Consider the following 13,900-nt stretch of genomic DNA (forward strand, 5'->3'; position numbering starts at 1 on the left):
AGCCTAAACTGAAAACATTTTTTAAGTTCGAAGTAAGTACATATCTGGGGCAAACTTGGCACCTATACCCTACGAGAAGGAATGACTTGCGAAATGACTGATGCCGTAGTCAGCACAGTTATCAGCGTGACACAAAATTTCGAATTAGGTGAAACGTCGTTAATGAATCACGGATTTGGTCATACTGCGTACTATCCAGACAGATCAGAAATCGGTGGCCTGGTAGACGGCCAAGTAAAACTAACCATTCTCATTAGAGTACAAACTGTTTTTTTATAATTAACTGTATTAGCTCTAGTTTGTAAATTATAACATTGGTCAGGAATGTTTTGGGACATTTGGCGCGACCCCGTTAGTCAAAAAGCTTTGCATACCTACTTACTTTTATAACTCGAAAGAAAAATATTTATATAATTATGCAAAGCTCAGCGCAGATACAGCTACTGGTACAACTAAGGTACACAAACATGGCCAATGGAGGTAAAAAGCGCCAATTTTCATTATTATTGCAGATTTACGACCAAAAATACCTTCTACGAAATCATGGTGCAAGTTTAAAGGAAAAAGGAAGGATTTAGTGGAATAATAACACTATTTTAGGTTATGTTCTGCGATATTTGGTTAACTGTTCACTCAGCGCATACGTATACCCATATCGCCATCTACTCGTGTCAGAGAATACAGGTTTTTCGCAAATCACCCTGGAACTGTGCCCGGGAACAATAGTTTTTTCCGAGATGAAAGGTACCCTGTATCTTTCATTTGTATGTGCGAAGATGGATGGATAAATCAACGTACAATTTTCTTAAGCTCTGTGGAAGCAGTGCATCAGGTGCATGCATCTTATGGTTGCACTCTGCACTCAATTGTGTATGCAGCTATACCTGTATCTATGCGGTTACGATCTGGACCGAATCTAATTAGTTAAAATCGATGCAGGTTTTAAGTACCTATGTACGTACCTACCTGTCCAGTCGTAGCCACAAACAATTTAAGTATATCTAGAGGTCTAACTAATCTGAATAATTACATTCTAGCAGCCCGTCCCGGTTAAACATAATAAATTATACACCAAAACCTTCCTCAAGAATCACACTATCATATGCATAAAATCCGTGCGCCAGAGGACTTTGTTTTATTATTGCGGATTAAATAAGGATTTATTTGATTACCGACCATTTTCAACTTACCTACTTTATGATTGCAACTTAATGTTCTGGCTGACACTTTATTTATGTTTATGTAGGTATGATTAAATTAACGAGTACGGCATACAGTCATATACTTACACCATTTATTGTAAAGTAAATAACAAAACCAGACTGATACGCAAACGATAGCTTATCTCGTGACCAACATATACATCAGTCTAGCGCTGAGACCAAATTACTTAAGTATATGTTTTTCGGCAGCTAAACGCGTACTCAATAGTATTTTATTATGTTTGTTATTCTAAATTTAATTAGTGCAGCTCAGTGACTACTAAATAAATAACAATGAGTAAACCCTCGTTTCAAAGATCTGCTAGTACATATTACAATACTAATTATCAATACACAATAGTTCAAAATAAGGAAAATGGTAAGTTGTACAAAAAATATTTATACCTAGATACTAACTTCTCATTGTTTTTCTTATACCTAATCCTAGTTAACTAGAATCATATAGTTAATAATGAGATGAAAGAATCAGGACTCTAGCGGGAATAAAATCATCTTTGTTTACTTCGCTTCCACAAGTTCTAACCAAACACCAAATTCTAGTGATTATACGCATCTGCGTTAATTTAATCATAATGGACATTGTCCACAAATTAAAATTGTTGTTTGGCTTGACCACTTACGTTACTACATACCTATAGGTAGTTACCATTACAATGTTCTTTGTTTTCTTGTATCCAACTAATAGCGGCAACTAGTTATAAAACCTTTCTTATACGAGTAATAGGTTAGTACAATAATTTTATGCTCATCTAGACTCCTGGTTCGGGTTTTTATTTTCTACTTGAGGACGCCAACGCCAGCGAAACCATTTCCCAAACTCGGATTAAGGTAGTTTATCATAATAAAATGCGATTAGTGGCATGAGAAGAATTCGAACTCCCAGTCCTTTCTATCCCACGTTTTAACAACGTTTTAATCAATGCTTCATTCAGACAATAACATTCAGGGTTCAAAGTCTAAAAATAAATAATCCTAGGTATATGTAGGCCTAGGTGTAACCGAAATGGTAAAAGCTAAACCTAGTTTTAGCCGACCATAAGCAGGCTACTGTCATTCTTCATTCGGTAAGGCATGTTGAATCTAAGTGTTTTAAGATTTTATGTATCAATTTACACGTGTTTTCGCTAATAAAATATCTTTTATCTTTATACTATATCTTATAATATGTGTTTTCTATAATTTGTTTTATATTAACACATTTACACTCTGCCGTGTCAAACCAATTTCATGTATCTCGCGAAACCTAGTTTTGAGTAATCGCCGTTCAAAGTTTTAAACAGATTTTTGTCATTATAGTAAAAGTATTAAGATATTATTGCTATAATTTTTTATAAGTGCACATGTATAAAGCTTAAAAACATCGGGAAGGTTTTAGAATACAAAAGAATAAAATATTAATTATTCTTTGAGTTATTAACGATAACTGAGTTAGGCGTGACAAGATTTCCATACAACTCTTGTTTTACGCGCGTTGTATTTTAAGATATATCTGTTTGCCAAAACTGGTCTAATTATGTATATTTTGCTAATCTCAGTTAAGTGTAAGTTACCAGATATAGGCGTGTCAGACAGTGCTCGTTTCTGGCACCACTTCTCTTCAAGTTAGACCAAATAAGATAAGTAATCATGCGCAAACAAACAGACAGACACACAGAGAAAATTACAGTTTTAGTCCTACAAAGTTAGTCTTTCGAACTAGTTCGAATTTTTCTTTAAAATAAAAAGAGTGGTTATTAATAATCACTTTAATAAACCAAAATAAATATCGACTCAGGTGAATAGGAGCGAGAGGCATTTTTTGCGCAAAATTTACCTATCACGGCGAACTCGTGTAATTGTCGTGCGCTCGTCGCGCCTAATTCATATAACTGTGAGTATCTTGACAGACCTAAGTCGTGTAAGTAAAAATACGGTACTTTGCCAAAATGGACAGTGGTAAAATCATTGTTACATGAGATTGGGTGACAGTCTCGTATATCGATTTAAGTAGAAACAAATGAAAAAATACTTTTCTATAGGTTTACGAGGTCATTTAATTACGATTCAGAGTTATAACACCTAACTCATGTAACTCAAGTTAACTGACCTACGCCTGACACGGCAGCACTCTTAGTTATAACTACACAAAAGTAAAACATAGTAAAAACACCTTCCTCAGGAATCACACTAATTGGTGAAACCCATACAAAAATACGTTCGGTAGTTATTGATTTTGTTGTATTTATACCATGGATTTACCATGGTAAGTTCTACGTTGTACGGAGTACTTACTAATTCCATGGTTTATACAGACAAGAAGTCCCCCTGACTTCTTTTTTAATAAGTATGTTTCATGGAATTAGTAGGTACTCTGTGGAGTATACTCATTCCATGGTATGTTTTTACTGAATTTAATTCTAAAATCGGTAGAGGTATCTACCATTTAGGAGAATCACTTTCCGTCAAATGGCAACACTACAGTCAAATCGAACGTCAAACTGTTCTTACAAGACTTGGCTGGATGGGCTAGTACCCTTTGCCTCCTCAATGAAACGAGGGAATAAACAAAAAAAAGTCAAAACAAATATAGGCGGAAGGATGGATTGAAGGAAATAAATTCTCTGCCCTGCCTAAAATAGATTAAACTGTTAACTTGTTTGCTTATTATAAAATCATGTCTCGTGATTTAGATCAAACTTTTAATCATATCATATCATACATGTTAGATTATAGACTATGAATTTGGGCTTGGAATTTGTAAGTCATTACATTCATTTTGTAAGTAGTTTGGTGTATTAAGTAAAGCTTAGCATATTTTTCATTACAGATGGAGCTAAAATGCACGGTTCTCGACGAGTAATAACATTTTGTTTCCTGACTGCAGTCTTACCAACGATACTCATAGTCCTGCCTTTGTATCTAAGGAACATGAAATACGCTGATGTGTTGTACCGAATATCAGATTCAGACGTTATTCAGATACATAAAGGTCAATCTTCGATATTCTGTGAGAAACATACGTTACGAATGAACTCTACATTTAATGCTTTCCAAATGACAGGTAGACCAGAACTATCTGAAATAAGGAAACATATTAAACTGAGAAAATCAATGACTCTACCTGATGATACTTTGGAATACTGGGGATTTTATCTTTTCAAAGGAGCAACAGTAGAACTAAAGGCATGTTCTCGATATGAAGGTGCAAAGATATTAGTTGTAAAAGGTGAGAAAAAACTAAATACTTGTGGAATATTAGAGGGTGACAAATATAAGAAGTCTCATCCAGTTGATGGAAGCCAAGGGAATGTTTTAGTAACATTAGAAGATCCAAAGGAGAAGAAAGACAAATCAAAATTGAGAGTGTACCAAAATATAAATGAAAATATAGAATGGTTAGAAAAACATGACTTTATTGAAAACAATACCATCAATGAAAATGAAATTGTATCTTTCGAGAATAACTCAACTGATGTTAGTAAAAGACTATACCTCAAATTACGAGAAAAACGAAATACCAAAGTGCACAATCCTAATACTGTATTGGACACTGGAGTGCATCATGGTGGAAATGCCTTCAATGGAACAACAAACACCCCACTGGACAGTGTGTCCAGTTTCGAGAACACATTACATGAGTGTTACCGCAATAACATACTTATGAGCAATTCCAAAAATGCCTTTCCATACTCAATTCTTTGCAATAGCACAAACTATTTAGAGAAAACCACTACCCTCAAAGTGAAACATGATGTAGTCCTTGATGGGTATTACTATTATATCTTTTATAGTGATAATGATTTTGTTTTGAATGACATCCATTCCATTTTTGATATTTATAAGCCAACATTCCAATATGTAAACATGTCTGATTCAAAAGTTTGCATAAATAAAACAGAGTGTGTGTTTGATGTAGATTTTTTCAGTGATGAATTGGTTATTGTTGAAGTGCCTACTGAGGACGGCTTAACTTTTGATGATGATAACTCTTCAATTCTGGTATCAGTATGCCACCCCCGAGTTTCTGTATACATAATTTTTCCTATATCTGTTCTCCTAATGATTTTACTCTTCGCATTTTTATGATACTTGTTAAAAATTGTATTCCATTACTTTTTAATCAAATTGAACATTACCAGAAGTGTGATATTAATATACTAAGCTAGTGTTTAAGGATAATACATAATATGTATATATTAGTGTTGGTGTTATTTAAAGTGAATAAATATTAATTGATGATTAAGTAAAACTCTTGTTAACTTATCAGTTACATTTCCATCACATACAAAATACCATTTCCAATACGGTATAATACTAACACCAGGCTCTACTCTCTTGATATTAGGTTTGCAAGCAAAATATATCTTCTGCTACTAATAATGCTAATGTTATAGCTGTGCGTGGGAGCTCCACTCACATGGGAATTATGGCATAATAAGTACCTACCTACTCTATTCTATGTACCAGTGAACTAAATTTCATCAAAATCCGTTCAGTAAAAGTAGGTAACAAAGTGAGATAAGTAAATTTGAATCGACGATCTATGTGAATGTTAGTGAACTAATGTTTCTCAGGTACTCAATCATGTAAAATTTCATTTCTCGTACAGATGAGAGATGAAACCAGAACAGAAAGGAATAGGGTAAATCTCTAATTTCCCTCCGAAGTGTAGCGACGATCTATGTGAATGTTAGTGAGCATGATGATAAATTAATAATGTTTCTCAGGTACTCAATCATGTAAAATTTCATTTCTCATACAGATGAGAGATGAAACCAGAACAGAAAGGAATAGGGTAAATCTCTAATTTCCCTCCGAAGTGTAGCCCCTACGATTATAGTGCGATATGTGAGCAGGGTTTAAATTTTGAAAAACAATGTAATAAGTTAATTTCCTACACTAACGAGCTTGGTTCTGGTTAAGGCAAATAAATAAAATTAACATACAAGAGATCACCAAGTTATTAATAATCAATACTGAAAATGTACGATATACATAATGTAAAACTAATTACATAGTTCCCTTTAAATGTACCTATACGTATATTATCTTTACTAGTAGGTATAATAGGAACCTTAATTACCAAGCTTCGTAAAAGTCACTAATATTTCGAACAAAATTTATTCCAAAAATATAAATAATTCGAAATGAACATATAAACCATGTAGAAAACAAATTTAAAAAGTAAAATGCAAAAGCAAAATGGGAATACAGGATACAATAAGGACCTGTCAAAAGAAAGTAACTTATTAAGGAAATTTTGATTTATTATTTCCACATAGTTGTGTCCAAAGTGCGTTTCAACAGGCTCAGGTAGATCTTCTGTAAAACAAAATTTATTCAAGTTCAATAAAAGTATTAAAGAAATTAAGGTTCCGATCGGGAATGGAGTGCTAGAATTCGTATATCAATAACAATACAATTAAGATTATTTCATTATATTTATTTAGCGTATTACAAAAACAGTTACCATATTATGTACAACTGGAAAGTGTTACAATACATTGTTTTCTTCTAGTACTTTTGTGATTGAAATAGCCTCTCCAGTACCCGATGAGACCCCTCTGCAGGCGGCAGAGGAGCCTGCGCGGAACGGGGGCCATCCGGCCGAGCCGGTCTTACACCTAACTATGTATATTAAACTTATATTGATACGTCTATTATAGTATAATGTATTCATTAATTAAACTAAAACGAAATATATCGGTCCAAATAAAATGAGTTCCAATAAAAAAATCGGCACAGCGGTAATTAGGAGATATCCCCTAATACACACACCTTATAAATATCGCAATAGATAGAACGCAGGACACAAAGTATAAACCAGGAAGCGCAGGCTCCTCAGATGAGGTTAGCCACATCGCTGGGCATTTCCGTAATAGTTGTATGGTAGAACTCCTCAATATCCTTCAATGCTCTCTTATCAGCTTCAGTCACGAAGTTGATAGCAATTCCTTTACGGCCGAAACGACCTCCTCTTCCGATTCTGTAATAAAGGAATTAATTATCAACATAATTTCATAATTAAATGCAGAATATATCTCTCTGATTTCACTTATAAAGACAAGTGACAAGTAGCTTCATTATGTTATACTTACTGTGGTAACTTACGTCTAAATCTAGCACAATAAATTGAATTAATTATGTCTCAAATCTCTTACCTGTGAATGTAGTTTTCGCGGTTAGTTGGTAGATCATAGTTGATGACGCAAGAGACTTGCTGCACGTCAATACCACGCGCAAGCAAGTCCGTGGTGATCAGAACACGAGAAGATCCAGTACGGAACTGCCTCATGATCACCTCACGCTCGCGTTGGTCCATGTCACCGTGCATAGCAGACACGGTGAAGTCACGCTCATGCATTGACTCAGTAAGCCAGTCCACCTGAAAGACAAATATACATTGTTAATTTGAGATGGATAAACAATATCAGCAAAGACACAGGTCGTAGAGATGGTTGGCTTAAAAAAAAGGCTATTAAGATATTATGCTCAGCAGTGGGTTGATCAATTAATTATGGGGCTGTTAACACTCTGTTATCATTAAGTACCTAAGTTCCATATTTACTACCACAAAATAGATTGTCCAAAAATAAAAATTAGAACTAAAATTTTTATCTATATATGTATACTAGTCTAGTACTATATATGTATACTAGTCTGGTCAAAAATACTGTTACAATTAAAAAGAAACAAAATATTACATTTGAATTTGGAATCCATTTTTATATGATTTTTCATTCATTGTCTTTTAATCTTTTTCTTATTTTGGCGCCAATAAAAAAGAATAGCGTGGTAAAATCGAAACAACTACAGAAGCGGTACGCAAAGGGAGGTCACAGAAAAAAATTGTTTATGGATGAGAAAATTTTTACAATTGAGCAACATTTTAACAAACAAATGACAGCATTTATGCTCAAAGCTCTAATAAAGCCTCCCAAAGTTCATCGTGGTCATTATCGACTTCAGTGATGGTTTGGTGGGGCTAAAGCTATGGAGTGACTGAGCCATACTTTTGTGAAAAAATATCAAAATATCGGCACGAGTGCATCAAGATACAATTTTTTGAGAAGATGGTTATCTCGGTCCACGCAGTCTTGGTTGGAATCGAACGTTTTCGACTTTGACGAGCTGAAGACTGACTGGCAGTCGTTTCCCGTCCCGATCTTAATCCGCTGGATTATGATTTATGGTCAATTTTAGAGAGAATGGCTTGCTCTAAACGCCATGATAATTTGGAGTCCCTAAAACAATCCATACGATTGACAATGAAGAATTTTCACAAGGAAGAGTGCGTGCTTCTATTGATAACTGGCCTCAACGTTTAAAGGACTGTATTGCAGCCATTGGAGACCACTTCGAATAAGTTTTGTATATTTTAAATTGTTTTATGTTTATGTAAACGAACACATTATAAAAGCAAATGTTATTTGCAATGGATTTTTTTAAGGCTATGCTAGGTACCTATAAAAGCGAAAAACACACACCTATCACGAAATCTCGAAAACTACTGAGTTCATGAAAGTGAAATTTGGCAGGAAGGATTTCGTAATTCCATCCCTAAGGGGGTGAAATAATAAATTAAGGGGGTTGCCAATTTGCATGAAACTTTGTCATTTTTGAAATGAGACACATGAAATTTTAAGAATTAAATTTGTAGTTGGTAAAAAAAAATAATGCATTAATTCGATTTTGAAAATTACTTCCCTATAGGAGTAAAGAAGGGGTTGCAAATTTCTATGAAACATCGTCATTTTTGAAGTGAGACACATAAAATTTTTAATTTGTAGTTGGTAAAAAATAATGCATTAATTAGATTTTGGAAATTACATCCCTTTAGGGGTGAAATATGGGTTGAAGAGAGGTTCATAAAATATTCGGCACGCGTTACGAGACGCGAAAGTGGGACACGTAGCAGGAAATGGGATGGGGCACATTGCGGGAGATGACATGGGACAATTTGCAGGAAACGGGACAGGACAAGTTTAGGAACGGAACACATGGCGAAAACCGTAGCGAGAAAGGGGGAATGGAACTAAAGTTACAAAATATACGAATTTGAATCATAGTAATAAATACATTTTACCAGTCTTGAATACGCGGTAAAAGAATTATTTTATTAGTTAATTAGTCTATTATTTATCTTTATAAAGATTGAGTTGTCATGATTTAATAATTCCAAGAACATTTAACCAAGGCATTTTATGATGACTAATATAACATCAGCAAGTTCACTGATAAAGTGGTAAGATCATATAATGTTTCCTTTCTAATATGTCTAATAACCTTATGAACATCAAGTAAGCTCAGATATAGGCACATTAACCAAAATTTACTGAATTTAACCCATTAACTGTGGAAAATCGAGATATAACAGATAAACAATTGTTAGACTGGCGCATATGCACCGGTTCATAAAGTAGTACATAATATTTTCAATGCCACAAGTAAGGCTAGTTTTCGTATTACATTTTAAAAAAATTAATAATTTAATTAATTAAATAAAGTAGTATGGCAGTATGGCAATGAGCAATAATAGCATTCTCTATTATCATACAGTAAACAAAAATTTTTTCACCAAACCAGATCTTTATTGCCAAGATACTAGGCAATCAGCTTTACTTACATGAATTCAGTTCAGAAAAGAACATATGCTTCTAAAATTTAAAAATTTCAAATGTTATGTTGATGTGAAATAGCTGACAAATCAATTCTGATTTAATTGAAATCATGTACTAGTATTAAAATATCAGAACAGTGAAATTTGCCCTGCTACAAATCATACTATATTATTAATTCACAGGAAATTTACTGGACAGAATGTTATGAAATTTGGTCATGTAGAATATAACCTGGAATAACTTAATATTTCCCACAGGAATAGTTATTTTGCCATGGTGAAAGGTACCCACCCACCCTGTCCTTGTCCACACCTCAAACTACATGTATGCAATTTCAAAATTTGGTTGTGTAGATAGAGTGTGAAGAGGTAACAAACTTACACATTTACCATATTAGTTATGATTATTGGGCTTACCTTGCGACGGGTGTTGCAGAAAATGACAGCCTGCGCAATTGACAGGGTATCATATAAATCACAAAGTGTCTCCAATTTCCACTCTTCCATTTCAATAGCAATAAAGAATTGTTTAATCCCTTCCAGAGTAAGCTGAAAATATAAAAAAGTTAAACATAAAGGTGTGTTGAGTAAAGATTGATCAATGTAAAATTTGCCCAATATTTTACAGAAATACAGTATTTAGGTAAATGTTTAAGTAAGGCCTAATTTATGAAAGAACACATTAATTAGTAGTTAATATCAGCATAAATATAACAGACATTACATTTCTTCATAAGATTAATTACCTCTTCTTTCTGGACAAGAATGCGCACAGGATCTCTCATGAAGCAGCGTGAAACTTCCAACACATCATCTGGCATAGTAGCCGAGAGTAAAATGACTTGAACATCAGCAGAGAGCATCTTGAATACATCATGGATTTGATCTTTGAAACTGAAAATAACTAGTTATTAGCCACCATGGAAAAAACTAAATACATACCATAATAATAAAATATCATAACCAAAACAAGTTATCTGTTTTCAACATAAAAATTATCCTTAGTAACACTATTTTTTATGATCGCAAGTGATGAATAGGTAAAAATTGGGAAGACTCACCCCCTGGATAACATCTCATCAGCTTCATCAAGCACAAAGAGCTTGATGGTATTAGCACGTAGAGCACGACGAGTTATCATGTCATACACACGGCCTGGAGTACCCACAACCACATGAACACCACTTTCCAGTTGGCGGATATCCTCACGCACATTGGTGCCTCCAATACAAGCATGACATTTAGCATTTAAGTGGTCACCAAGAGCTATTACCACCTAAAAATAAAACCAATCACATAAAAGAATTCCCATCAGTGAAGTTATACATTCATTTTCAAAAAATAACCTTACAAAATTTACCTTTTGAATTTGTTGGGCCAACTCTCTGGTTGGAGCCAGAATCAATGCCTGGCATTCACGAATACTAGTGTCTATTTGTTGCAAAATAGAAATAGAGAAAGTAGCTGTCTTTCCAGTTCCAGACTGGGCTTGAGCTATAACGTCGCGACCTTGGATACACGGCATAATGGCGCGCTGCTGAATAGCTGATGGCTTTTCAAAGCCATAAGCATAAATTCCTCTCAGCAATTCTTCTTTCAAATTCATGTCATCAAAGCTTTCCACGACTTGATGCCAGTTTGTATCGAGTGCTCCTTGGGGATCCATACCCGGAGGGCCGTCATAGTTTCCTTGATCCTTAGGCCCATTTTTGGAATCCTCCGGCCAATCTTCTTGTCTGTAAACGATGTGAATAATATAAATATCAGAGCACAACTGAAATTCGATCAATAGCTAAAAATGGCATAAAACAATTTAAAAACGACTACAGGAGTCGCTGCTGTCAAAATGGCATTTAGATAAATTATAAAACATTAATAGACGAGCATGTTCACATTATGAAATGGCACGGAAAACACATCATGAAAATAAAGAACATATTAATGTCTTACAAAAAAATGCCACACTAAATTTAACACGTGCGCTATGCTCAACTTGTTAAATTCTACCAGCGCCATGTTGGCAATCGGCGACAATGAAAATGAAGTAATGTAAGCATTTTTACAGCTAATTGAGTGATACATTTGCATCTGATTGATTCCTCGCAAAAAGATGTAAGTTCTCTCAATTACATACACGAATTCAAGCATAAAATAATACAGAATTCCGGCTTACCTTCTTTCAGGTGAATAAGACATGTTCCAATCGCGGTAGCTGAACGGAAAAGAACTAGCAAGGTCAAGTTAAGTTTAACAAAAGCTTATTTGTATCAATTTTTAACAAAACTGAGATAAAACAAGTAAATATTGACAAAATAATTATTATTTTGTTTGATTATTTTTAATAATATTAATTAAATGATATAATCACTATTCACAAGAGAAGTGGAATAATAAAATTATTGGGAGTTATAGCACCGGAAATAGCATCCGTCAAATTTATTCTTACGTTGGCAACGTTGAGTTGCGTTCCAAATATTATAAAATAATAGTTTCGTTCTATTCTTCGCAATATCTATTACGCAAAGCTCAGCGCAGGTGGCGCTACTGGTACAACTAAAGTACACAAACATTGCCAATAGAGGCAAAAACTACCAATTTTCAATATTGTTGCAGATTTACAACCAAAAATATCTTTTACGCAATCGTGGTGCGAGTTTAAAGAAAAAAGGAAGGATTTAGTGTTATCCTGAAAATAATAACACCATTTTAGGTTACGTTCTGCATTATTTGGTCAACTGTAGTCATACACTTGATATAAACTTGATTTTGACTGAAGATCTTACCTGTATGAAGTCCATATTATAATAAGTCTACACGTGTGAAGGGTTCCGAGCTTCTTACTTGCTCTAAAATTTTACAGCGTGAGGCGTATCCCATAATTTTCGAAGATTTTTATCTTATAGAAAATGATTTTTCCCAATACTTCGGTACCCGAATATGCTACATTGTTGTATATTTTCACAAACGAATGCTTACATAATGAAAGGATTAATAAAGTACTCTAAAATAAATGTTTTAATCGACATAGCAAAAGGCGGCAAAGCTTTTGTGTACCTAACATACAGTGCTGAACTCTGGCGGGATAAATGTGCAGTAATACTCCCTATTCATCACATCATGAAAATATTTGGATGTTTGTTAGTTTACAAAAGTATGAGGTTATAATTACGGTATTGTATTTTGTTTCTGAAAAATTATCTTGTGCCTATAAATTATTAGGTATTGTTCACAGTTAAATGTTTTTATATCTGTGGTGTTGTTACAGTTTATAACACTTAATAAAAAAATATGTAAAATATTTTATAATAAGTTAACAATTAGTAACGCACACAATAAAATATTTTTCCATCAATAAGTGAGCGTGACATACTCAATCCCCTAACTTTAAATTAATTTCAGCTACATGCTTGCATATAAATAGGAAACTGAAAAACTCAAGATTACTGTAATAAATAAACGATCTTTTGTATCGAGTCTAAAAAGTGTAATTTTATTTTACGCCTTTTGTTTCTGGCATGAGTAAAACCTATAATATTATATGACGAAGTCAAACTACAGACTTCGTCTACAATAGGGTGTACTGCGCATTTATCCCGCCAGAGTGCATCACTGTATGGTTGGTAAACCTTGCCCGGCTTTTGCTGAGTTGATGAAATTTTTATTTTAGAGTACTTTATTAAAATACTTTGAAAAATACTTTGAAAAATACTTTGAAAAATACTTTGAAAATTATAGGAAACCATGGGGAAACTGCCACACGCTGCAAAATTTTAAGTAAATGATCAAAAATATACTCGGAACAATTCATACCTGACGACTTATGAAAATATGAACTTATACGCACCACTATTGTGCAGTTACACTATTTTTGTCGTAAATCTTCAACAAAATTGAAAATTGGCGCTTTTTGCCTCCATTGGCAATGTTTGTTAACCCTAGTTGTACCAGTAGCGCAATCTTAAGTTTTGTTTTACGTTTGCGCGCGCGGGGCTAGCTGCTTGACAAGCACATACCTACATAAAGTAAAAGAGGCTTGTCAACTAGGTACATTAGGTATGTACACCTATTTTTTTATCAT

The 13,900-nt window shown here is 34.0% G+C and overlaps 2 protein-coding genes across 4 annotated transcripts; one reads left to right on the forward strand and one right to left on the reverse strand.

Annotated features, from left to right (window-relative positions):
- Positions 1 to 1,333: 1,333 nt before the first annotated feature.
- Positions 1,334 to 5,451, forward strand: LOC128677401 (uncharacterized protein). 2 transcript variants are annotated; one of them, XM_053758243.1, is made up of 2 exons: positions 1,334 to 1,581; positions 4,030 to 5,451. In XM_053758243.1, exons 1-2 carry the CDS (start codon positions 1,497 to 1,499, stop codon positions 5,286 to 5,288), a joined length of 1,344 nt encoding a protein of 447 aa, XP_053614218.1. In that variant the 5' UTR covers positions 1,334 to 1,496; the 3' UTR covers positions 5,289 to 5,451. The 2 variants fall into 2 exon arrangements, with proteins under 2 accessions (XP_053614218.1, XP_053614305.1); XM_053758330.2 differs by lacking the exon at positions 1,334 to 1,581 and adding an exon at positions 3,720 to 3,959.
- Positions 5,452 to 6,147: 696 nt separating this feature from the next.
- Positions 6,148 to 12,259, reverse strand: eIF4A (eukaryotic translation initiation factor 4A). 2 transcript variants are annotated; one of them, XR_008405545.2, is made up of 8 exons: positions 11,996 to 12,259; positions 11,183 to 11,558; positions 10,884 to 11,098; positions 10,569 to 10,716; positions 10,240 to 10,371; positions 7,364 to 7,587; positions 6,981 to 7,188; positions 6,148 to 6,524 (listed from the first exon to the last, which is right to left on the reverse strand). XR_008405545.2 is itself a non-coding variant. In XM_053758456.2 (7 exons), the coding sequence occupies exons 1-7, from the start codon at positions 12,016 to 12,018 to the stop codon at positions 7,044 to 7,046; spliced, it is 1,263 nt and encodes a 420-aa protein (XP_053614431.1). In that variant the 5' UTR covers positions 12,019 to 12,259; the 3' UTR covers positions 6,630 to 7,043. The 2 variants fall into 2 exon arrangements, 1 of the variants encoding a protein (XP_053614431.1); XM_053758456.2 differs by lacking the exon at positions 6,148 to 6,524 and having other exon boundaries at positions 6,630 to 7,188.
- Between the last annotated feature and the right edge of the window lie 1,641 nt (positions 12,260 to 13,900).

The sequence above is a fragment of the Plodia interpunctella genome, chromosome 1, assembly GCF_027563975.2.
Source record: "Plodia interpunctella isolate USDA-ARS_2022_Savannah chromosome 1, ilPloInte3.2, whole genome shotgun sequence".
NCBI classification, from domain to species: Eukaryota; Metazoa; Arthropoda; class Insecta; order Lepidoptera; family Pyralidae; genus Plodia; species Plodia interpunctella.